The sequence below is a fragment of the Sorex araneus genome, chromosome 11, assembly GCF_027595985.1.
Source record: "Sorex araneus isolate mSorAra2 chromosome 11, mSorAra2.pri, whole genome shotgun sequence".
Taxonomy (NCBI): domain Eukaryota; kingdom Metazoa; phylum Chordata; class Mammalia; order Eulipotyphla; family Soricidae; genus Sorex; species Sorex araneus.
In genome coordinates, this window is record NC_073312.1 from 46860915 (window position 1) to 46882966 (window position 22052).

At 64.9% G+C, this 22052-nt stretch overlaps 1 protein-coding gene across 4 annotated transcripts in view; it reads right to left on the reverse strand.

Annotated features, from left to right (window-relative positions):
- Nucleotides 1-22052, reverse strand: part of CABIN1 (calcineurin binding protein 1) — a 102186-nt gene that overhangs the window by 12512 nt on the left and 67622 nt on the right. For all 4 annotated transcript variants that reach the window (XM_055118689.1, XM_055118692.1, XM_055118690.1 and 1 more), the window contains exon 30: nt 18338-18451. In XM_055118689.1, coding sequence (XP_054974664.1) covers nt 18338-18451 — 114 coding nt within the window. The remainder of the gene's footprint in view (nt 1-18337; nt 18452-22052) is intronic.

Consider the following 22052-nt stretch of genomic DNA (forward strand, 5'->3'; position numbering starts at 1 on the left):
CCACTGCTGCTGGCACACACACACACGTGACAGGTGGAAGCCGTGACCAGCAGACCCGGCCACACTGCAGCCCAGCAGGAGCCTGGGGCAGGGGGACTACCCCCCACCACAGCCGCCTAAAGCTGCAGCTTCTAGCTGAGACCCCCCAGGGCAGCCCTGGGGCCTGTTCTGAGGGGCAGACTCCTGGGAGGGCCAGCACCACCAGGACACCTCACTGTCCCCCTCCCCACCGACCCTGCAGAGTCCCACGAGCATGGCACGATTCAGGCCCGGTGGGTTCCTGAATGACCCACCCCCTTCCCAGCAGGCTCCACCTGCCATCACCCACTCGGGAAAGAACGGGGCGCCCTGCAGACCCAAAGGCCGGCCCAGGGGAAATCAAAAGGAACCAGTGTTCAGGGGCACAGCCACCAGAGTGCCCCCTCGGGCTGTGGGGAACCAGACTTGGCCTTCTCCTTCCCCAGAGCCGGCGGGACTGCACCCCCAAGTCTACGGCGGCACCATCAGTCACAAGAGGGGTGCACTAAGCTCTGGCCCAAGGGATCGGGGAGAAGGCAGCGCAGGGGAGGGGTGACCCCTTCTGGGAAGAAGATGCAGGTCCCCACGACAGCAAGGAACCCTTCCACTCACCCCGGTGGGCATGGCGTCACCTCAGGGCAGGTGAGGGCTGCCCAGAGAATGGGACAGAAGTGGGGCTGCGGGGGGTGGGAGGGTGGGACCCTGAGGGAAGTTTGGGATGGGTCCCCTCAACAGAGGGCGGGAATCAGCACTGGTGGCCGGGGAGGGGAGCAGAGCGGGGGACAGTGGGTGCCCACCTCACTGCTGCCCTGGGCTGGCTGGTGCCCCAGAGCACTCAGACACACACCGGGCAGGCGCTCAGCGCTCGCCCGTGCCAAACACCTCATCCGGAGGAGCGGCTGAGTCGATGCCCCCAGCCCAGTGAGTGATTCTGGGCTTCGGGCTGGCAGACGAGGTCAGGACAGACGAGAGCCACCTGAATAATTCATGTTGCCCAGACGAGCGCGCCGGGCGCTCGATACCAGCTACTCAACCCTCCCGACCCTCGGCCCCCAGAGCCTCGGCCACCCCGCCCACTGCGCCAGGGCCAAGAGTCCTGAGTGGGGAGATGCCGGCTCGGGGGCCACGAGGGTGTGGCCGGCCATGGTGCTGAGGGCCTGGGGCCTTCCTGGGAGGCAGAAGGCCGAATCAGTGGACGGGGTGCTGCTGGGCTAGTCTCTCACTGGACACTCACACGGGGCCCGCCTGGGGGGCAGGGACGGGCAGGGCGAAGCTGGCGCTGAGACAGCTGCGGTGGGCCCTGCCCTGGAGCTCACTCTGTCTCCCCTCACTGAGGTCGGGGGGCTTCTTCCCAGAGGGCGGGGCCCCTTCTCTGATTCTACACCTCCGCAGCCGGCCCAGTCAGGCACGGCCCTTTCCAGTCCACCGGGATGGGGCCCTGCCCACGCTGGGCTCCCCGCCCTGCACCTTTCACTCTGGACTCCTCTGAGCCCTCGGAGGGCACAGCCACCAGCTCCCGAGGGCAAAGCGCGCCCTGGAGATGCCAGTGTGGGCAGGGCGGGAGACGCATGGCTGGCCTGAGTGCAGTGGGGGACAGCCCCTGCCCGCCTAGGCCCCTCACACTAGCTGCAGCCCCCCAGGGCTGGGGACCCCATGGATGGGGGAGACTCCCGTGTCCCCCCAGGAGGATTTCTACAAGCAGGACAAAGACACAGCTGCTGCCCCGGTGAGGCTAAGTGCTGGAGACAGCCAGGGAGCTTCCCCGACCGGGCCAAGCCTCCCTGTCACCGGAAAGGCCGCTGTGTACCCCCGCGGGCTCCCCTGACTCATCCGGCCGCCTGCTAGGTGGGCATCTGTGGTGTCAGCACCGTGACCGCCAGGGCACTGGGGAAGGCTCCCCTCACGGACCAATGAGGTGGGCGTGCAGAGCAAGCTGGGGTGCCCTCAGAGGCGGGATGGGGGAGCCTGGTCTGAGCCAGCCTCACGGCAGCACTGCAGCTCAGCAAGGGCTGCCTGGTCGGAGAGCACACGGCCGGGAGCACCCCCTGCCCCCACCCCCTGCAGGGATTCCTGCAGCCCCCCCTCCCTGGCATGGGCAGTGGTGACTCAGCACTCCAGCAGGCGAGGGCGGGAGCCTGCTGGCACCCCCCCCAGAGCAGGGGGCGGGCGCTGCAGAGGTGCTGGGAGCTGAGGCCAGCTGCCTCCTGGGGACAGAGTGGGGGGGCCTCCAGAGCGAGGGGATCAGTTCCCCCAGAGAGAAGCCCCCAAATTCCCTCTGGGCTGTTCCAGGGCAGCTGGGCCAGGGAGGGGCAGCCTGGGGCAGCAGCAGCTGGCAGGGTGTTGGAAAGATACGAGCCACCTGACAAAGCCAGATAAACCTCCGCAAGAGCAAGACCACGTGAGAGAGGGCGCTAAGGCGCAGGTTTGGCGCCCCTGGCCCCCCGGGGCACGGTGGAGGTGCCCCCACAGGGTGTGTGCCCTGTGCCTGCCCCACATCACTCACTCCTCGGAGGGGTGGGCACCTGCAGCCCTGCCACCTGGCTCCTCCCCCTGCCTCCCAGTGAGGTGGGTGCCACAGACAGCCAGCCCTGGCAAAGCAGTACCCAGTGCCCACACCCTCCACCCCTGGCCCTCACAACGCCAACCCCCTTCTTAGTGGCCCTGCTCCAAAGCCCGGGGGACGCTGGCGCCGGTCTGAGTAGCAGGTCACCCCCGGAGCACCCGCAGCCCCTGCTCCAGACCTAAGATCGGGGGTGGAGGGAGGGAGGGAGGGGGCACGCTCCACGGGGCCCAGCGCGACAGAACACCTCTGGGGGCAGGAAGTGCTGCAGCAACCCCGGCAGACGCCTCGGGGGCCTCTCTGGCCGCCAGGGGCGCCCTTGCCCTCCTTCCCGGCGCGGTCCCGGCTGCGCTGCCCAGGAGGGATTCCCGGGCCAGCCACAGGTAGCGTCCCCGGCGCGGGCAGGAGCCGGGGGGAGCCTGCAGTGGGCCTCGGCGCGCGCCCGCCCGGGAGCAGCCTGCAGCCGGCTGAGACGGCGCGCCCGGCTGCCCTCCCCTCCCCCTCCCAGGGGAAGGAAAGAAAGAAAGAAAGAAGAAGAAAAAAGCAGAAACGGCCAAACAACTAAGTGCGCGGCGCGGGGGCGGAGGGGGCGCGTGCGCCAGCGCCCCCGGCCCGGGCCCCGGCCCCGCTCGCTCGCTCGCTCGCAGCCCGCCGCAGAGCCCGGCGCGGTCCCGGCCCGGGGCAGCTGCTTCCCGCCCCCGCGCCGCGGCTATTTATAGCGGGGGCCGCTGCCCACCCCGCCGGCCCGCTCACCATCCCCGGGAGCGCCCCGCGCAGCAGCTCCTCGTCGCGCCGCCAACTTGCCGGGCCGGCGGCCGCGGGGCGGGGGAGCGGCTTTCGCTTCCGCACACCCCCGCGCGCCCGCGCGCCCGCCCGCCCGCCCGGGAGGATGGGGCCCGGGCACGGCGGGGGTCGGGGAGGGGCGGCGGGGAAGCCGGCCCCCGGCGCGCAAAGTTCGGAGCCGCGGCCCCCGCCCGGGCGAGCTCCTACCCGCCGGCTCCGCCGTGGCATCTGGGCGGCGGGGCGAGCGCGGGCGGCGGGCCCTGGCCGCGGAGGCTCGCTCGCTCGCGGCGGGCCGGGGCGGGGCGGGCAGCGCCGGACGGACGGGGCGCAGACACACGCTCGCCCGCACGGCCTGGACGCGGGCCCGGCGGGGGGCGGGTGGGCGCGGCCCTCGGGGAACTGGGGGTGGGGGGCGGCGCGTCCCGGCGGCCCCGGGGCTTGGCAGGGGCCAAGCCGCGTCGCCCCATCTCCATCCTGCACGGCCCTCGGGAGCTACGTGACTGCGCCCCCTGGAGCCGGGCCACATAGGGCCCCTGGAGGGCAGGGTCCGGAGACCATCACCGTCACCGTCACGGTGTGTGTGTGGGGGGAAGGCTGCAGGGACTCTCCCAGTAACTGCCGGGGGGGGGGGGGGGGGGATTCCGGAAGGAAGATGTCCTCCCCAGCCCCCATTTCCCCAGCTGGGCTGAGGCAGCGGTGGGGCGAGCAGGAGCCAGGTAGATCAGGGTCCCCCTCAGCCTCTGCATCCCGCAAACTGTCAGCCTCAAACAGCTTTGCAGAGAGGAGAGGGCTACTGGCCCCACAGCAGACCCCTCCCCCCAATTTGGAGGGACAGCTACCCCCAGGTGATCCTTCAGCTCAGCTGCTATGTGAGCAAAGGTGGGGACTGACCTGGCCCTCCACACGCCCCTCCCAGACCCAAAGTCCCTGACCGCTATCCAGGAGACACTGGTCTAAGGAACACCTGCCTGAAATGGCTAGTGTCCACCTATTAAATACCCAGGCTGGCTCCTGCCTACAAGGGTCTGCCACCTTGTCACCAGCCCCAACTACCACCTTTTAGAGGCACCAGATCCAATGTGCCCCTCCAGCGGGGGGACGTCACAGCCTGGAGAACCAGGGCTGGGCAGAGGCAGCTCCAGCACGATGCATGGTCCCTGGCCTCACCGCAGCCTATCCACTTCCTGCAAGATGGGGTCACAGCAGAGCAGGCTGCAGTCACACGAGCACATCACACCTAGGCCAGGAAGAGACGGCGGAGCGGTGCATGGCTCCCCCCAGAGCAGCCCCGTGTCCTGCCAGCCAGCTACGGAAAGCAGGGGGTCTGCTCCCTGCACCTCTCCCGTGAGGTGGCACTATCCTCGCTGACAGGCTGGGAACTGAGGCTCCAAATGGGGGAGGTGTGACAACCCTCCATGAACCCTGGGGCCCCTGGGGGAGGGGGCCCACACCCAGCAGTGCTCCGGGATTATTCCCGACGGTACTTGGGCGGCAGCATGCAGTGCCGAGGACTGAACCTGGGTTGACTGTGTGCAGGGCAAGCACCTCACCCACTGTGTATACTGCTCCAGCCCCCTTCCCCCCACCAGGGCTTTGAGAATGCTGGTCAGTGGGTTCTGCTGGGCTGGCTCTCAACAGAACCCAGAGCGAACCAGAGATTTGTGCCCTCCAAAGCCCAGGCTCCCCATGCTGAGAGACAAGTGGGCTCGGACCTGCACAGTGCCTGGCCACGCCTGACAGAGGACCACTGCCGGGGAAAGACGCTACTTCTCACCTCTGGGCTTCCCCCTGGCAGGGCCTAGAAGGTTGGGAACACCTGCAGCTCAATGGGGTCTCAATGGGGTCAGGACCCCAGAAGCCAGGCCAGGGAGGTCCACACAACCCAGGAACTGGGGTGTCCCCGGTGTCCCTTGGAGCTGGGGGTGATGCTCCAACCTTTTGCTTCCTGGCTTTGTCAGTCACAGTGAGAGTCCGCCCACCCCCCACGCCAGGAAGTGCCCCAGAAAGGCTGATGTTAGGGGGACGCTGGTCCTGGCCTGCAGATAAGACCCCTGCACCCTGGAGCACGATGAGCTGATGTTAGATCGGGGCAGGAGCTATCTGACTTGCAGCCTCTCAGGAGACTTCCAATGTATCCTAAAAAGGAAGCCGGCATTCTGGGGGTGCCGCCTAGCAAGGCAGGCCTCTCTGTAGGTGGACACTGCTTCTAGCTCCAGGACCGGGGGGAGGGGTCACCACGGAGAGGGGGACGGTGGTGTCAGGGACAACAGGGAGTCACCTGCCTGAGACCCCCTGCCAGGCAGGGCCCTGGTGGGCTCTTCCAGAAGGGGGTGCATAGGGCACTGGTGAGGCCACAGGCCTCAGACCTTCCCCAGCACTCATGCTGGCACATCCCTTCTCCCACAAGCGCCTTTCCTGGGCAGTGCCGACCCTTCACACCCCGGCTTCTGTCCACCCAGCGTCCCCCGGCAGTCACAAGGGCGTCCCCATTTCCTGCCAGAAAGCCGGATGGCTAGAGCTCCCACAGTCCCACCCACCACAGGCTCTGGCCGCCCCCCTTTGCTCTGGGTGTCTGCTACTGGGGGCTGGGGGGCTGCTCTCCCCCAGGCTGTGCGCACGCCCGCGGCTGCAGAGGGAGCGGTGAGCTCTCCCACAACCGGACCCTGGACCATCGGTAACCCAAGTGCAGAGGAGCCAGAGGACGGAGACGGGGTGACAGCCTTGTCCAGTGGGCAGGACCCACCTCCTGGGACCGAGGGGGAGAGGAAAGTGGGAGGTCAGCGGAGCCAGCCCAGGAGTGGCTCCAGCCCTGGGTGCTCGAGGAGCGCAGCGAGCGGGGAGCACAGAGAGGGTTCGTGAGTACACTGACTGCGGGGACCACGGGGCGGGCAGTGGGGGCGCAGGACTAGCTCACACCTCTCCTGCCGTGTTCTGACCGTCCTGGCAGGACATCCTCCCCAAGGGGCCGCCGCCCTCCTTAGAAACACACCATCGACGGGGCTCATGCAAACACCCCACACGGCCCGCTCCGGGTGGCACAGGCTCGGCCGGCAGAGGGGCCGGGGCATCGTGTGGCCATCCCTTCTCAAGAGTGGAGCTGACCGAGGGGGCGGGCTCCTGCCTCCTCTCCACTCACCCGCCGGGTCCTGGAGCCAGGATGCTGCTTCTCGGAGTGCGCAGCTGGGCCCTGAGGCTGGAGCTCGGAGCCGCCGGCAGGGTGGAGCACAGCTTGGCTGCGGGCCTGCCTCCCCGCCGTGGGACCAGGCTCTGTGACGCGGGCTCGGCCACCTCTGCTGGGAGTGTGCCAGCCGGAGGCTGCCCCGGGCTCGCGGGCTCTGCCAGCCTGTGTGTTTTCCCTTCCCTGCCAGCCAAGCTCTCAGCGCCATGTCCCAGGCGGCCTCTGCCTGCCCAGCACCCCACCTGGCCTGCGTCTGACTGCTCCCCAGGGCCACCCTGATCCCGTCTGCTCACCTGATGGCCCCGAAACGGGACAGCGAGGTGACCTTCCTGGTCTGCCCCCGTCCAGGAACACCGTCCTTCAGGCCCGGGGTGCATTTGCCTCAGCGGACCGCCGTGCCTGGGCCGGTGGCACCCCCACATGTGCACAGCAAGTATGTGCCCCGCCCCGGAGCTCCCGGAGGGGAAGTGGACACCCTGAGGGACACTGAGAGAGGGCATCCTGGTCCCGGGTGCAGGACCCTTGTGGGCTGGCATGGCTCAGCCTGCGTGTGCTTCTGGTCTAGGCTGGAGCTGAGCAGAGAGGGAGGAGAAGCGGGACCGGGGTGGGGGTGCCCTGTGCGTGCCACAGGCTGATGTCCCCAGGAAGGGGGACAGGGACCGAGAGCCAAGCCAGGCAGAGCCCGGGGGGCGGGGGCGTACAGCAGCATCAGGGCCTTTTGGGGGTGAGCCGGGGCCTGCGGTCTGACCTGACAGGGCCCAGGAGAGTCTCTGCAGAATCGGGCCGCCCCCACACAGGGCAGGAAACGGGAGCCACTGTCCAGGCTTCAATGGCCCGTCCTCTGGAGGGCCGCTGGGCTGCTTCCGTTTCATCTCCGGCAGGGTGCCCACATCCTAGAAAAGTCCCTCCTGACACACAGGCCCGCGAGAAAACTAGGACGGCTCCCCCACTGCCTCTGGGGCACGTGAGGGGCCGTGGTGGGCGCGGGTTGCTCCAGCGGGTGGCGGGTGGCAGGGACGCCCAGGGACCCACAGGTGCCGTGGGCTCCTCGTGCTGGAGCTGGCGGGGGGCTCAGGGCACCCTTCTCGGGTTCTCCGGCAGACTCGAGCCCCCTGCCCTCTCCTGCCCGGGCAGCTCTGGAAACCTCAGTTTCCCCACAGCATCAGTCAGAAAGGGGGCAAACCCGCCCGGGCCTGCCCCATAGACAAGAGCTCTGCCCCACATCTGCTGGGACAAACTCAGTGGTGACCAAAGGCTGGACTGCTGACCTCACCCCACTCTTGCCCCTACTGTGCGTAAACAGATGGGGTTCCCGACCCTGGGAGTAGTGGCCCCCACCCCACTTATAAGTACTCCTGCTTCAGACCCCACTGCACAGGCCGTGCAGGCCCATGGCTGTCACACTGCAGGTGAATGTCTCCTGGAGCCACAAGGGCACGACACCCTCCCTCCCCGTCCCGTGCTGGCACCCCTTCCCTGCTCCAGAGAGCTCCCCATGACCAGCATGCCCCCTGCACCCCATAGGGTCAGCCCGGGGCGGGCGGCTGTGGTCTGGCTGCCAAGCCACCCGCAGGGGGGTCCCCCAAGCCCTGAGACGCAGACAGGGCTGCCTGGAGTTGCCAGTGGCTCAGCCTGGGGGTGGGTGCTCCCAGCCAGCCTGACAGCAGCGAAGCAGAGGGCAGTGATCTCAGGGCGGGGGGGTGGTCTCCTCTGAGCGGCACTTGGAGATGGGCCGCCCAGTACCAAGGCACAGGGGCCCCCACAATCTGGCTCCTTCTCAATGAGAGCCTGCCGCTGAGCTCAGCTCATGCACGGGCTGGCGGGTTCTGCCTGGGCAAGGGCAGGGCAGCCCCTAGCTCCTGCCGGCTGCATGCGCATGTGTGCTTGCACACATGCATGTGAGTGTGCACACGGATAGCCATGCATGCACACACACAGGCATGTCTGTGTGCGTACATAGACAAATGAGTACGTGCGTGTGTGCATGCACGGCAGGACAGTCTGCTAGTCCCTGCTGCCTTGGATGACAGGTGGGGGGCGGGGGAGGAGGGGAAGTACCACCTGCTCCGTCACACCCTCATTTCAGGCCCTGCGCACATATTTTCAGGCCAGGAGTCCAATTTCTTGGTTTGGGCTGTGCTAGGATCCAGCCCTGGGTCCCAGCACACCACACGCAAGGCACATGCCCTACTGACAAGCCACATTCCCAGTCTCAAAGTCTGTGTCTCTAGTCAAACGAGCTCCGGCACCAACTTCGAGGGGCCTTCTAATGAAAGCCCCTCCCCGCCCATCTCGCCTTCTCCTGCCCACGTGAGCCTGGCACCCTGTGCCCTCCGCCTCAGCCCCACAGCCACACCGGCTCCTGTTTACTCTCCTCCGAGCTTCTACGGCCCTCTGGAGGGGTCTGCTCTGATGAAGAAACAGAGTCTTACAAATGCTGACATATTGCCTGGGATCACGTGGGCGCCAGGCAGAAGAGGGCAGGGGCCTGGCCAGGGGCCCTGGGCAGCCACACCTGTCTCCATGGAGACCAGGCGGGCACAGGAGCCTGCAGCTCTGGTTTGGATTTTAAACCCAGCGCAGCTCTCACAGGCTTCCTGGTCCAACTTTCCAAAAGTGAAAGGTGGAGGGGACAGGGGTGGGGAGAGGAGAGAGGGGGAGAGTGGGGAGCTCGGGGAAATGGGGAGAGGTGGCAGGGGGCCTCCAGCTCTCCAGAGCCCAGACCGTTCTCTGGCGGGGGAGCGGGTGTGGCAGGTGGGGTCCAGCCCTTCCTGTCCGCAGGAGGACCCACCTTTCATGTTTCCCTGCGGATGCCGTGAAAGGGCTCTTTTGGAAAAAAGAGCTGGAAAATCACTGACCTCACCCCACCAGCCTCTGAAGAGGGGGACGCTGAGGTCAGAAGGGGGCCAGGAAGTTGCCAGCAGCGAGCACGAGGGCAGGCGGACCTGTCTCCCTGCAGCCCCCAGGTGCCCACACAGGAGCCTGTGGGCAGGGGCGCCTTCAGTCCTAGGCTCTAGAGGGGCAAGAATCCACACAAGGAGCCCAGAGCCCGGGCCCCTCACTCGAGTTTCCATGTGAGGAAACCGCACATGACCCCTGTCCACGGCCTCAGGAAGCCACACTTTCCTGGACCTTCAACTGGAGCTTAGGGTGCTGCAAAAGATTTTTTTTTTTTGGGTGGGGGGGTGGAAGACAGGCCATCTTCTCTCTGTAAACTCGCAAGGGTACCAAGGCACTACCTGGAGCAAGAGATACCCAAGAAAAGCCTGGCAGAGATGGGCGAAGGGTGGGAGAGACGGGTGCCCAGGGAAGGGAGACCCATGAACACCCCTCCCCACCAGTCCCAACAGGGGATGTGACAGCTCATTTCATCCTGGCCACACCAGCACCCATGGGCACAGGGCCTGGACTCGACACCGCCCTCCCCCTCGACCCTGACTCTGCGGTCTGGGGCTTGTTCGAACACCTCAGGCTAACAGGGGTGATGCATGTGACTCTCCAGCCCCGGGGCTCGTGGTCAGGGCCCAGCCCGGTGGAGGAAGCCCAGGACATAGCAGATAGGGGGTAGCCACACCCTAGGGCCCCCTCTCTGCCGGGTCCCACACAGGGCCCCACCCTCTATGGCCAGGCTCCCTGGTGTAGAGACCCCCGCCCCACACCTCACAGGCTGGGTGGCCCACCCTGAGAATCGCTGAATCCCAGGAGGCACGGGTCCCACAAAGCCTCTGTGCTGCTTCTGGTCACTCCCCACAGTGCCCAGGGCTACACACAGAGCCACCTCCCAGCCCCTCACTCCCACTCCCATGTCCACTTAGAGGCCGCGCCACCCCACTCTGTTTGCAGCTGGGTGAGGGGCACGGCGGGGGCTGTGCCTGCAGTGAGCCCCAAGTGCCTGGGGGCCGGGTGGGCAGAGTGGGGAGCTGCCAAGCCCTTTCCCCTCCCAGGGCACGACCCTGCCATGCCTCCACCACGGCACGAGGGCCCCCAGCTGGCCTTGGATCGGCTCTGAGCAGGCACCTGCCCAGTCCTGCTAGAGGCCCCTGGCCCCTGGCCGGAAGTACCCCTCTGCCTGGCGGGTCCTGCCCAGCGGAGGAGACTTCGATGCGGGCCTCAGCAAGACTCCGACTCCAGGAGTCTCTGAAAAACAACTTGCAGCGGGGAAAACACGTCCACGCTGTCTCTTCAGGAATGTTAAACAGCGGGCTCCTGCCGGGGGAGCGGCTGTGGGCTGAGGTCAGTTCTGAAGTGTGCACAAACATGGCAGCCTGGGGCCAGGCCTGGGCTCCCTCCGTCTCTGCCTCTCAGCAGCGTGGGGGTCCACCGGGCAGACCCCACTGTGCAACCCATGCACCCCGTCCCTCGTGGTGGAAGGGGGGATGTCTTGTGGATGCTAAAGCACCCAAGTGTCTCCTCTTCCTCCTCAGCCTGACCCCACACCTGGAGTTAGGACACGGCACGGCTGGCCAGCGGACATGCACGCACACACAGGGGGGCTGTCCGACGGCCACTCACATTGGATGCTTTTCTGTTCTTGCAAAATTCTAGCTGTGAGTGACAACAGAGGGGCTGGGGCAAGGATTTCGGCTGCGCTGTCGGGGCAAGGGCCTGGGCATGCTGTGGGCCCAGCCCTGCTGCACCCCCGTCCTCGCGGGCTCTCAGAACGCACTGTGGGGCTTCACTTGCCATCGCGCGGGCTCAACTGTCCCCTCACAGAGGCGGGGCTGTGGCCAGGAAGCCCCTGGCACCTGCTCCAGGCTGGACACTGGGCAGGTCCACAGAGCGGGAGGAGCAGAAGCCACAAGTTTCTAACCCTTTTAAGACTCTTAAAAAACGGGGCCCCCTTTTTCCCTGGAGAACTTGAAGTGATTCTTTTGTTTACTCTGCTTTTGCAACCGGCCCATAGATCATCTCAACAATGCTAAAAATAGCGCTGTTCCAGCAATCCCTACTACTGCCAAGGAGCTCTTGTTTCCTCAATTCAAACTTTTCCCTTCTTCTCGGCCCCAATTCCCACTGCGAAGGAGCTGGGCTTCCATTAACCTCCCCCACCTAAGACGGTGCTGCTGGGGCCGGGAGCCAGCAGGAAGGGCTGGTGCCTGAGCGTGGCGGGCAGGAGACCTGGGTTCAACTTCTGGCATCATAGGGATTCCCCCCCCTTAACCTGAGCACTGCCTGGCATGATCCCCAAAGTACTGAGCCAGGGGCAGCCCCCAGAAACCATGGGTGTGGCCCCCAAACCTAAAAAACAACAAAAACCAGATGGTTCTGCTGCTGCCGCGCAGACGTTAGTGAGGAGGGAGGAGGAAGGAGGCGTGCGTGTGTGCGCGTGTGCATGTGTGTGAGTGTGTGCAGTGGACAGAAACCTGGCCCCTCCCTCGATAGCTGGGGGACATCAGCAGCTATGGGGGGGGGTGTCCCCGGGCCAATGAAGAATGAGCAAAGCTGCAATGAATTACAGATGATTTCTCCTGAGAATCAGCTGAAGGGCCACAGGTGCCGAGCCCCTGGGTGGTGCCCGGTGCCCCCCACTGAAGCCCTGCCCACCCTCCTGTGGCCACTGGGCCCCTTGGATTCTCTCTCCCCCAAAGCAGAGCCCTCCCTCGGGTCGTCCTTCCCGCTGCCCGGGTCGCGTCTGGATCTGGCTCTCACGCACAGGGGTTGTACGGCAAAGTCTGTTTCCTGGCCTGGCAGGCCCTGGTGGTCAGAAGGATTCAGTGAGCTTGGGGGTGCAGAAGCACTGGGTTGCACAGCCTTTGGGGACCCTGAGAAGTGGCCGGTGGGCAGCCTGGCCCCTCCAGCACATCCAAGCCTCGGGGCGAGCTTAGTTCCCCTCCACCCGGCCTCTCCCCAGGGACAGCACATCTGCTGTTCCCCGCACCAGGACGCGCAGGGGCCGAGGTCACCCCCCACACTCCCTCCACTGGCTCCCAGCTTCCAGCACTCGATGCCCCCCCTGCTCCTCCTCGGGGTCCATGTCTGCCCAGCACCTCTGCCTCGACCTCTCCCACCTCTGAGTGACCCCCGCCACCCAGTCTTTTTCTAAGGGGGTGGGAGGCTGGACCGATGGGGGATGGCAGGAGCCTCAGGCACAACGGGAGGTGCTCTCCACTTGTGTGCTTCAAGACGGCAGATGTCGGGGCGTGCTGAGTTTATTCTGATAAGGGGTCGTGGGCCACATCTGTCGGAACCTCTGGGCTAGGGGGTGTCCCCAAGAACAGGTTGCAGAAGGAAAGCAGTGGTGGGGCCCCGGCAGGGTCAGAGGGTGAGAGGGAAGGCGGGGGGCTGAGCTGGGACCCTGCGCGGGGAAGGCCCCCACAGCCCCTGGCAGTGCCCCTGTTTCCAGCTTACCCGAGCCCTTTTTCACGTGGGGCAGCCAGGGGTCATCTGATCCCCTCTCCCGGGGACAGGAGTTCGATGGGAGATGAAATGGGCCCCCAGCGTGCTCCCCACACAGCCTTCTGGGGCGCCCTACACTCTCCTGCACGACACAGTAATACCTGCAGTGGTGCCGAGAGCCGGGCTGGGATTGTCAAGTTCCCAGTGACGCCCTGCGGCCAGGGCCATCCCTGCAGTGCCCTGACGGAGCCCCAGCCTGAACCCCTGCTGACAGGGCCACCGCTGGTTCTGTGCCTGCTTCAGGGTACACAGCAGCCCCTGCAGGCCCAGTATGAGGGGGGTGGGGACATGAGAGCTGCAGGAACACTCAGGGAGCACCTCAGGGAGGAGCACTCCAGGAGAAAATACCTCAGGGCAGGAGTGCTCAGAGCACCTCAGAGCAGGAGCACTCAGGGAGCATCTCAGGGTAGGAGCACTCAGGGAGCACCTAAGAAGCACTCAGGGAGCACCCCAGAGCCTGAGCACTCAAGGAGTATCTCAGGGTAGGAGCACTCAGGGAGCACCCCAGGGCCAAAGCACTCAGGGAGTATCTCAAGGTAGGAGCACTCAGGGAACAGTGCTCGGCAGTATCCTCCCCGTGGCCTTCCTAGCCCTGGGTGCTGCTGGCTCAGGTCCCTAGACCCCACGTGCAGGCTAGTGAGGAGCACAGGGGGCATGAAATCAAGCCCTCAGAGAGTGCTGGTCCCGGGGGCCAGTGCTGCAGCTTCTGGGGTCACCTCCAAAACCTGTGCTGGGCAGGGCAGAGGTGGTCTCGGCCGCTCTGAGTGGAGACAAGGAAACGGCGGGCGACTCCGGCCAAGGCTGGGGTCCACTGCCAACTGGACACGCCTCCTCCCATTATGTCCCGCGCCTGGCCCGGAGAAGGCGCACGGAGAGCCCTGCCTCGGGAGCACCCCACGCAGAGGCTCCTGGGCCCGCGACAGGCTGGGAGGCAGCACCCATCTGCCGCTGCCTGGGGCCGTGTGGGTGTAATGACGGGGCGGAGACCATCACCTCCCGGGGTTTGGCCTTCCCAGATATCTGCCTGGGAGAGGCCCTGAACTCGGGGCTGGTGTCTGGGGGCGGGAGTCGGTGACTCAGCCCTGGGGGCCAGCGGGGGGTGGGTGGGGGGACACGAGCCAGACAGACCTCCCCGACAGGCGCCGGGTCTGTGAGGGCTCCTCAGCCTGGGGACTTCCAGGGCACCCCATCCGGGACGGGGCCTCCTCCCCTCTCTCTGGGCTGGGGCTACCCGGTGAGCCACTCCCGCGCGGCAAGAAGCCCCGACACGGCGTGGGGCGCGTGATGGGACACCGGGCAAGGCTCATCATGGCGAGGGCGCCTTGTGGGGGATGTGGCGGACACAGGTCCCTGCCTCTGCAGGGCGCTGGCTGGCTCAGAGCTGGGCGCCCCGCTGGGTTCTGCCAAGGCCCCTCCTGGTGGGCGTCGCTTCTGAGCCTGGGGTCACTGCTGGCTGGGCTGGGGAGGGGGACACTGGAGGAGGTCTGTGCCTGATTCCTGCCAAGGAAGGGGTACCAGAGCTTTACATCCTAGCTGAGCCCCACCCGTGGGGCCTCAACAGCACTCAAGGGCTACATCAGGAGGGTCAATGGCCACAGGCGGGCAGCAACAGGTCAGGAGTGACAGCTAGAGCAAGGGGTGGAGGGTGGAAGGGAAGGGAGGGGACTCAGCCTCCCAGCTCCAATCCCAGTCGCCAGGGCTGAGCAGGGCAGTGGCTGGTGGGGAGAACATGGGGTTCTGTTCCCTGGGAGCACGGGGTAGAGGACGGGGGAGTGCAGAGGGACTGGGGCGGGGTCCCCCAGATCAGGCTCCCCTCCTGAAGACCTGGCACGGGGGCGGGGGGGTGGAGGAGACCTGGGTGGGGGGTCCATGCGTGTGGGAAGCCAGCCGTAAGACGGCAACACGGGGCAGGGCGGGGCACCGAGGTCCAGGAGCAAGTAGGGCCCACGTCCACGGGCCACAGCTGACTCGGGGCGTCTGGGGGTGGTGACTCTGGGGGCGCCCCCAGGCATGAGATGGGGCTGAGGCTCCCACTGCTCCCCGTCCAGCCACAGCCCTCCTGCAGCTCCCCCCCACCAAGTAAAGCCCCCCGCAGACCAATTCCAGTCCCAAAGGTGATGTCGCCCCCTGCATCCCTGTCCCCCACACAGTGGACACCCAGCCTGGGGGGTGGGCATCCTTCTGTGGAGCTGGAGGTGGAGCAGCCATAACTCAAAGACTGCCGTGAGCCAGGGACCCAGGGGTGTGCCCCCAGGGGCCACTGACCCTCTCCCCCACCCCCATAGGGTGGGGCACTGTGGCCGGGCACCCTGCACCTCCCCTCTGGTCCCCACCCAGGTCCTGCCCTCACTGCCCAGAGGCAGGAAGCAGAAGCACCTGGGCCCTTGGCTCCCTTAACCCCTTTCAGTGGCTAGAAATTGGGTTGAAGTAAAAGGGAAAAAAAAATCTGCCTGCTAAAATAAGCAAATATTTTGGGGAAGGAGGGCGTGCCTTGCCGGGCTTGGTTACTATGGGAACAGTTCTGAATCCACTCCAAGAGGGAGAGAGGTTCCCCTGGACAGAGCAGTCCGGCTCTGGCTCAGGCCTGGAGGGCCCCCCCAGGGGCACAGGAAGCCACGGACGCATCTGGTCATGGGCCCTCAGCCCACGGTGTGCTCGGGGCCTGCTTCCCGGGTCTCTCCGTCCAGGGCGGAAGAAACCCCCGTCTCCTGAGCTGCCCTCCCCTTGGGGGGCACGGGGGCATCCCATCACCAACCCAGACATCCCTCTCCCCGCCCCCACCCTGCTGGGCACCAGGCACCTGAGGAGCCGCCCCGGGGTCTCACGCCCCAAAGCCGAGACAGGACAGGCGCCAGGGCCCGGGGTCCTGCGAATCCAAACAACAGCTCGGGCTGCCGTGGCCACTCCAGACAGCCGTGCCTGGTGCTGAGGGCTGGGCTGCTGGGGCCTCCCGGCTGGGCTCTGGCCTGCCGCGCCGCACGAACGGGCTCCAGCGCTCCAACCTGCTTGGCAGACGGCCCACAAGCAGGAATTTTTCCACGGCAGAGGAACGGGGTGGGCTGGGAGCTGTTCCCGCTCAGCCAAGCTGCGGAGCAGCACCCAGCCTCCCTCCTCTCTCCCCAAACACTCTGCCAGGCCTGCTCTGGGCCCTGTTTGTGCCACTGTGGGGACGGGCCAGCTGCGGGGCAGGCCCCACGCGCCAGGGCCCCACACCACGCACCCCAGCCCTCAGCACCCACCCCTGCACTCCAAGGTCCCAGCTTCTAACCCCTTCCTGGCTGGGCAGCGTCCACCCACCCTGACGGTGTGAATCCTATTTCCAGCCTCCTAGGACTCCCCATCTCTCCCTCGGGACCCCCTGGTGTACCCCTGCAGCTGGCAAAGGCCCTGCAGGAAGGGACACAAGCATAGCAGACCTGGCCCCTGGCCTGTGGGCGGCCGTGAGCGGAGTCCCCAGCTCCAGCACAGGATGGACCAGGACGACAGTCTTGGGGGCTGATCAGTCAAAGGAGAAGGGGTCGGGGCAGGGGCCCCAGGGGTCGTAGCCGATGCCCTGCAGAGTGTGCATGGGAAGGGGGGGAGGCCTGGTTGGGAGCCCACAGGTTGGCCTGTCCACCCTACAAGATGGTGGTCTCACACCCTACACAATCCCAAGAGGCACATGGGGTTAAGAGATGCTCAAAGGGCAGGCACAATAGTGACAGGAGTGGCCCCAGGATCCTTTGAGCAATGCTTGGGAGATGCCCCCCAAACACCCCCCACCCCGCCAAACTCCAAGAACCAGACAGCCTGCACTTTCCCCAGGGAAACGGCTCCAGGACGGCGCCAGAAACAGCCATCCCAATGCCCACGTGCATTTCTCCTCAAGTTCCTAGCGAACCCACCTGGTCTCCAAGACTCCCAGGGACAGAAGGGCTGGCAGCCTACAGGGGCACTTCTATGTACCCTCTCACCACTCACGGGGGAGATGCATGCAGCCGGAGTGGACACAGGGGTCTGGACCCACCGCATATCTGAACTAGATGACTCAAAAATTTCAAAAGCAGTATTTCCTGGGAGGGTCAGGACTTCAGCCCAGGTAACTCCTGGGTGACAACAGGCCAGGAAACAGGGTGGTATAGACACTTTGAGGAGAGCAGGTTGGGAGCCCACTCAGCAGGCTTTACCCTCCCTGCATCAGGCCCTGCAGGCACGTAGACACAAAGCTCTTCTGCACTAGATGAGAACCGGAAATTACCCCGGGACCCACCGGTAAGGGCTGACAGATAAGCAAGGCTACGGCCTCCCGCTGGAGTACTATGCAGCAAGTAAAAAGAGGTGTCAAGTTCTAAGTTGCTCTGTGACACACTCTAAAGCAGAAGTGACACAGGGCAAGGGTATGAGCACTCATGCTGGCCTGTGCAGGGCTAAGCGTCCCAAAGGACCCGTACAGCGGGAGGAACAGAGCAGAGCAGGAGTACAATCAGGTTGTGAAACAGCGGGGTACCCTCTCACTGTGAACGCCTCGTGCTACATAGATGGCTCAGAGACAACCTAGTCCTTGTCTAGAGGGAGAAGATGGGCAGGCACTGGGCTCCCCAGTTCTAAGATCACAGAGAAGAGCCACTAGCCAGGAACCCTACCACCAGGCAGGCTCACATGGTCACACCCACGGGGGACAAGACCTGCCTCCCTCCACCCCTCAGCCCCATCAGCTTCCCCGTCTGGAGCAGGAAAATCAGGGGGAAACAGGAGAAGTGGGACCTGGGAGGTGGTCTGTGCCCACGTGCTGAGCCCAGGCGGGGAGCAGGTTGGTCAAGGTGGTGGGGAACAATGAGGATCTGCGGGTGGAGAGGAGCAGAGGGTGTGACTTCTGTGGGGCAGAGCTGGGTCTGTGTGAGGTGGTCTGGGGCAGATGCAGACCTCGGGGGCCAGAGGCAGGGCTCCCAGGGGTGGGAGGGAGAGGTGCCTCAGCAACGGGCCGGGAGCCAGCTAAGGGGAGCCTCTCCGACGGCACAGAACCCCGGTTCTGGAAGGGCCCCAAGAGCCCAGCCCTGGGCAAACTTTGTTTCTAAGCATTGGCTGCAGCCCCCTCAGAACCTCCCGGGCTCGGGGGAGGGCTATCCTGGGGAGAGGGGGCAGAGCACCGCTGAGAGCCTGCTCGGCTCCACATGTCCCTCACGCCGGCTCCCGCCCCCGGGCACCCAGGGGCAGCCTAGTGCCCAGTGGGGGCAGCAACCTGCCACGAGTCTCCCGGCAAGCCTGGCCCCGCTCCCGCGCTGGCGCATCTCTGCCACACACCCTGCCCGCCCCCTGCCAGCGTCCCGGGCACGCCCAGCCCAGGGGAGGGGGCCGTCCACTCGCGCCGTCCGTGAAGGGCCCCGGCAGCGGGCAGTGTGGAAATCAATAAGGCAAGTACTCACGTTGAAGAAATTGGTCTTGTTTCTCTCGCAGAAGAGCCCCTGTGCCGGCATGTGCCGCAGCTGTTGCCACGGGATACCGCTGCCTAGCAACACATCGCGGGCCCACTGGAGGTTCTGGGGAAGCAGAAGTAGGTTGGAAGTGAGTGTGTGGGCAGCTCACGGCGCCCACGGGGAAGCAGGCAGGCCCTCCTTCCTGGCCGCGCGGGCACCGGGGCGCCGAGCAGCTGCTGCAGACATCGATCCCGCTGCTCCAGGCCGCGGGCTCTGACAGGCCACTGCAGGCCGCATGTCCACGGCGGCCGGTGGCTGGAACAGCTGACGAGAGGGCCTCCGGCGGGGGCGCCCCTCCCGCCAAGCTGCCCTGCCAAGCTGCTGCGCGGACCCAGCACTAGCCTTCTACAGGGGCATCCCTGGTGGGCAGCCCTGACTGGTCACCGGGGTGCCGCGGTGCTCTCACCGGGGCCACTGACATGGCCAGCGTGGGCTCAGGCCAGCTGGGCGGGGAGTTTCTGTCCATGGCTGCAGCTCTCTGGACAAGGGAGGACCACGGGCCTAGTGGGCCTGCTGAGGCAGGAACAGGAGCCTGCTGGCACGGCGCGTGTGGGGGGACTTGGACGTGGTCCTCTCGAGGGGCCTCGCAGTGACCACAGAACAGCTCTTCCCCAGAGTAGCCCCAGCCACCCTCCGTCAGGTCTGTACCACAGGGCTCATGCAAGCACTAGAGCAAAGTACCCTGCGGGGCCATCCCTGCCCACCTTAGACAGAGCCATTGGATGGGGCAGGGCTGGGCCAGACCTCCCTGCCCACAGCCCCAGGCCGAGCACTGTTCCCCTCCCAGACTCTCTCCTGCTGGCCGGAGCTCCCGCAGCTCATGCCTGTTCACCAGTGTCTCTCCCTGCCAGGCTGTGGGCATGAAAAGGGCCCCTTGGCACCACTTTGGGCCAAGGTGCTAACCCCAGCCCCTTGGCTTACCGGCCTGGGCCTCACACTGACCCCTGTGCCTGGGGACATGCCATAGAGGGTGCTGTCAGAGCAGTGCACACAGGAAAGGGGTCCCCAATTCCCGGGATGGAGTCGGGGGGCACTTCCCTGACACCTGGGGCCACTCCTGAGTGCCCGGGAGGCCACAAGTGTCGGTTGAAGCCTCTGGCCTGCACTGGCCTGTCTGCTGAGCTCTGGACAGCTCTGGCTGTTTCCCACCACAGCAGCCAGGGGGCGCCCCAAGAGAACCAAAGCTGGGAGCTTCTCGTGGAAGGCTGGGGCCCAGGGAAGGGGCAGCACTGTGGCACGCCCCTTGGACCCCCAGCCCGACCACACGGACCCCTTTGCTCCACCCGCGCCAGGAGCCAATTCCTGGTCCCATCCTGGGGCTTTTCTTTCAGGGGTGGCGTGGGTTATGTCACATCCGGGACACCAGCGCTCTGGGCTCACCCGTGAGTCTGCAGGGCTGATGCTGGGGTTCTCGTGCAGGCGCACGTGCCGGCTCTCAGCGCCCTCTCTCCGGCCCTGTCCTGCTTCTGAGCTCCCACACACCAGGACTGATCACCGGGGTGCCGCAGTGCCGCTCACTGGGGCCCCTGACACGGCCAGGTGGAGCACCAAGTTGCAGGTCAGCTGGAATGCCAACAGGAAGCACCAGCGTCCAGGCCAGCCCCCCACCGGACCTCCGAGGCAGTGAGTCCTGGCCTGAGCAGCCCTTCCTGAGGGAGGCAAGGGAGGGCGTGCATGAAGAAGCTGCTTACAGGGGCAGGAGCTGGGGCAGCAGGGCACACGCATGACAAGGAATGAAGTCCAGCTAGAGCAACTCGGATGGGCAACTCTGTGTGGCCGGTTATGAGGCCATCGGGGAACCAGGAGACCGTGAGGCAGGGGAGGGGCTGGGCATCCAGTGACCCGGAGCTGAGTGTGGCTGTGCCCTTCCTCACCTCTGTCCGAGTGAGACCAGGCCTGGCTGGCCCAACACAGAAGTCTAAGAGACCCTAGTATCTGATCTGGGGGTCCACGGGGACACGTGGGAAGTGACTGGTGTCCCCTTTACGGAGTGGCATGGGGAGCAAGGCTGGGAGAAGCATGTCCCTGGCGGCCTGTCCACAGAGGCATGGGGAGACCTTGCACTGGCCGCTGCCCAGGCTTCTCCATCAGCCTCCCGAAAGGTCCCCTAGGCCTGTGGGGAACTGGGCGATGGAGGGTGGAGACACAGTGTCCAGACAGCTCTCGTGAAACCAGAGCCGGCTCCTTTCTGAGGCCACAGGTAGGCGCTGAGCTGAACGAAGCCGGCTACCCGGAGTGAATGGATGCCAGGCGGGCAGGGTGGTGTGAGGGACAGAGTACACTGCCCGAGTAGGGGGCCTGCTGCCATGGGCTGGGTGCAGAGTCTGACCACAGATAACAAAGACTCTGCTGGCACGAACCTGGTGCCTCCCAGAGTGGGTGATGGCCCTGCAATGGCGGGGGTCACGAGTAGCCTTGGGTGCGCCTGGGGGGTGCTCTCTGTCATCTTGCCTAAAGGGAGGTTCCAGTGGGTGCTGAGCGATCCTCTGAAAACGAGGCAGGAGGCCCAACAGCAGGAACCTCTGCCCTCACCAGGCCAGAGGAAAGCGGGAAAGAGGTGGGACAGTCAGAGCATCCAGGCGCGCCCCCATCCCCTGCTGTGCGGGAGGGCAGCTGGGCAGCTGGTGTGGCTCCAGTGCTTCTGGAAGGGGTGTAGGGGTGGGTGGGGTGGGGTGGCACTGACCACCTTACCCCCAGGACTGCAGTGGCGGGGGCTCCACATGCCCCTACAAGCCATCACCCCACAGGCCCTGAGGAGACAAGCCAGAACTCAGGGCTCCCCGGGTGCGTCCACAGCCCCCTGTGGCTGGCACTGACACTTCTGAGACCGACCCATCCGCCCCCCCACTGGCCGTTTGTCCATCTCAGTCTTTCCCTAAGTGTTCAATACCAGCCCCCCAGGAGGCACTGAAATGGTCCAGTAGGGGCGAGTAACCCTGAGTGCAAAAAAGGGGACTCTTGTGGCTTGCTTAAAAGAAGGGGGACTTTGGCAGGGGATGGGGGAGGCAGTGAGTGACTTCCGAAAAGAGGGTGGTAGTCCAAATAGATTTGGGAACCTCTGGGCTATCTACTTTGGAGAAATGCCTGTTCAGACCCTTTGTTATTTTTTTTTTTAAATGCATCATTAAGGGGCCAGAGAAATAGGACAGCAGGAAGGGCATTTTCCTTGCATGTAGCCAACCATCCCTAGCATGGTCCCCTGGGCACCACCAGGAGCCAACCCTGAACAGAGCCAGGAGCAATCCTGAGCATTACTGGGTGTGCCCCCTTCCCAAACAAACAAAAATGCATTATTTTATTTGTACTCTCAAGAATGAGTTGGCTCTAAATTGCTGAGTTGTAAGAATTCTTTATTTAGACATCTCTTATCAAATACACAATCTACAAAAATAGCTCCCATTCTGTAGACTATCTTTTTATGGTATCTAGGTTATTACTCTTTACTAACGATATATATTACTATTTGTTAATATTTAGCGTTTGTTACTAGCACTTATAAAGAGTATGAAAATACTGTTATTTATTAAATTCTTCGGTTTGGAGGCCACACCCAATGGTGCTCAGGGCTCACTCCTGGTTCTATTCTCAGAGGTAACTTCTGGTAGGGCTTAGAGACCAAATGGGATGCCAGGGATTGAACCCAGGTTGGTTGCAGGCAAGGCAC